Source organism: Apium graveolens, chromosome 10, assembly GCF_009905375.1.
Source record: "Apium graveolens cultivar Ventura chromosome 10, ASM990537v1, whole genome shotgun sequence".
Classification (NCBI taxonomy): domain Eukaryota; kingdom Viridiplantae; phylum Streptophyta; class Magnoliopsida; order Apiales; family Apiaceae; genus Apium; species Apium graveolens.
Window position 1 is genome coordinate 205,977,502 of NC_133656.1, and position 1,804 is coordinate 205,979,305.

General features: G+C 46.1%; 1 protein-coding gene across 1 annotated transcript; it reads right to left on the reverse strand.

Annotated features, from left to right (window-relative positions):
- Positions 1–265: 265 nt before the first annotated feature.
- LOC141691714 (uncharacterized) lies at positions 266–1,564 on the reverse strand. The gene is made up of 2 exons (XM_074496473.1): positions 1,310–1,564; positions 266–1,156 (listed from the first exon to the last, which is right to left on the reverse strand). The coding sequence occupies exons 1-2, from the start codon at positions 1,562–1,564 to the stop codon at positions 266–268; spliced, it is 1,146 nt and encodes a 381-aa protein (XP_074352574.1).
- Positions 1,565–1,804: the final 240 nt, after the last annotated feature.

A 1,804-nucleotide genomic window follows, 5' to 3' on the forward strand; every position in this document is an offset into this window, starting at 1 on the left:
GAAATCATTTGATGAATCCGGGCTTCAGAGTTCTTCTTTAGATAGTTGTTTTCTTGTTCGGGTTCTTTTGTTGCTTGCATGGTAGAACAAGGTTGGTCTATGACTCGACTTGTCTTGTCCAGTACCATGACTTGGTTGCCTGCCAGTTCTTCTTGACTTGTTTTGTTTGCTTCTTCCCTTGTCCGGGGTCGGTGCTTCTTCATGCTTTGTTGTTTGCGGAGGACCGTAGCCTTCTTCTTGTTATCTTGATGGGTTTCTGCCATAACTAACCCCTGTAGCATGTTTCAGCTACTCCATAGTCTCCTTTAATATCTCCGACTCCTGTTGGGGTTGGGAATTTGATCTTGAGATGGGAGATTGAAGTTATTGCTTGCATCATGGTTAGAGCTGATCTGCCAATGATTCTGTTGTATGAAGAAGGAGCATTGATCACATAAAATTTGATGACATGAGTCACTTGGTTAGGAGCAGATCCAAAAATGACTGGCAGATACAAAGTTCCTTGGATTGGGACTAAGTTGTGGCCGAAGCCATAGAGTGGGTCTTCTCGACATTCATTTGAGCGGACGCTCCCTAACTGTATTCTATCCACTGTGTGCTTGAAGAGAATATTTACTGATGAGCCATTGTCAATGAGCATTCTTCTTACTTCATTATCAAAGATATCTAGAGTGACAACCAAAGCTGCATTGTGGTGAGGGTTGACTCCTTCGTAGTCCTTGCTGCTGGAGGATATCACCATGTCTGGGAGTGATTGGATTGAGAGCACTTCTTCGCCGAAGTCCGGGCTCCGGGGTGGGGAGTAGGATCCGCCTAGGACCACATTGACTACATTCTTTCCTTTCCTCTGCGCTTCCCCTATGCTGTGGTCCCGAACTAAGTATTTGTTCATATTCCCCTTCTTTACTTGGTCCTCAATGAAGTACTTGAGTGATAAGCAATTCTCAGTTTTTTGGCCATGGGTCTCGTGATAATCACATTGCCTATTGTAGGGCCTGCTCTCCGGAGGAGTTTGCATTGGCTTCGGAGGATAATAGAAAGGCTTGTCTTTGACTTCTTTCAGGATTTCCTCCCGGTTCATGTTGAGAGGAGTCCAGTCCGACTCCTGCTTTGGCTCCCGAGCTTGCTTCACGGGTCCTGGGTCGTTGTTCGACTCCTGCTTAGGACCAAGTCTTTGGAAAACCGGGTCTATTTATCTTTCTTGGCTTTGGTTGCTTTGCTTGAATTTCTTGTCCTGATGGTAACCCCCTTTCGGTCGGTCATCAGTGTTTTTACTACTGGACCCTCCATTCCGGGTCATTCTCATTGCCTCGAGCACATCTGTTTCCTTAATGAATCTGGCAGCCATGGAATAAGCTGCTGCCAGACTTTGCGGCTCCTTATTGATTAGCTCAACAATATACCTTTCGTTGTGCTCTGGGTCCAGGTTTCTTCTAAAAATGCTTAAAGCTTCCCTCTCATCCAGATTTGAAACTTTATTGATTGCTTCCTGGAACCGGCGCAAGTATGCAGAGAGGGACTCATTGTCGTGCTGCCGGATCATCTCCAGGTGACACATGTGCATTTCGTGCGTTTTGTTCGCCCGAAATCTCCTAAGGAAAGAGGCTCAAAATTCCTTCCAGGAGTGGATTCTGCGGGAGGGGATTCTGCTGAACCATCTATGGGCCCCTCCCTTAAGTGTTGAAGCGAAGAACCTTGATTTCGTCAAGTCGTTGTAGTAGTATATCTGCGCTATCTGCTCAAAGTAGTTCAGGTGCTCCTCCGGGTCTCCTAGACCATCAAAGGAGTCAAAGTTGTAATGTTT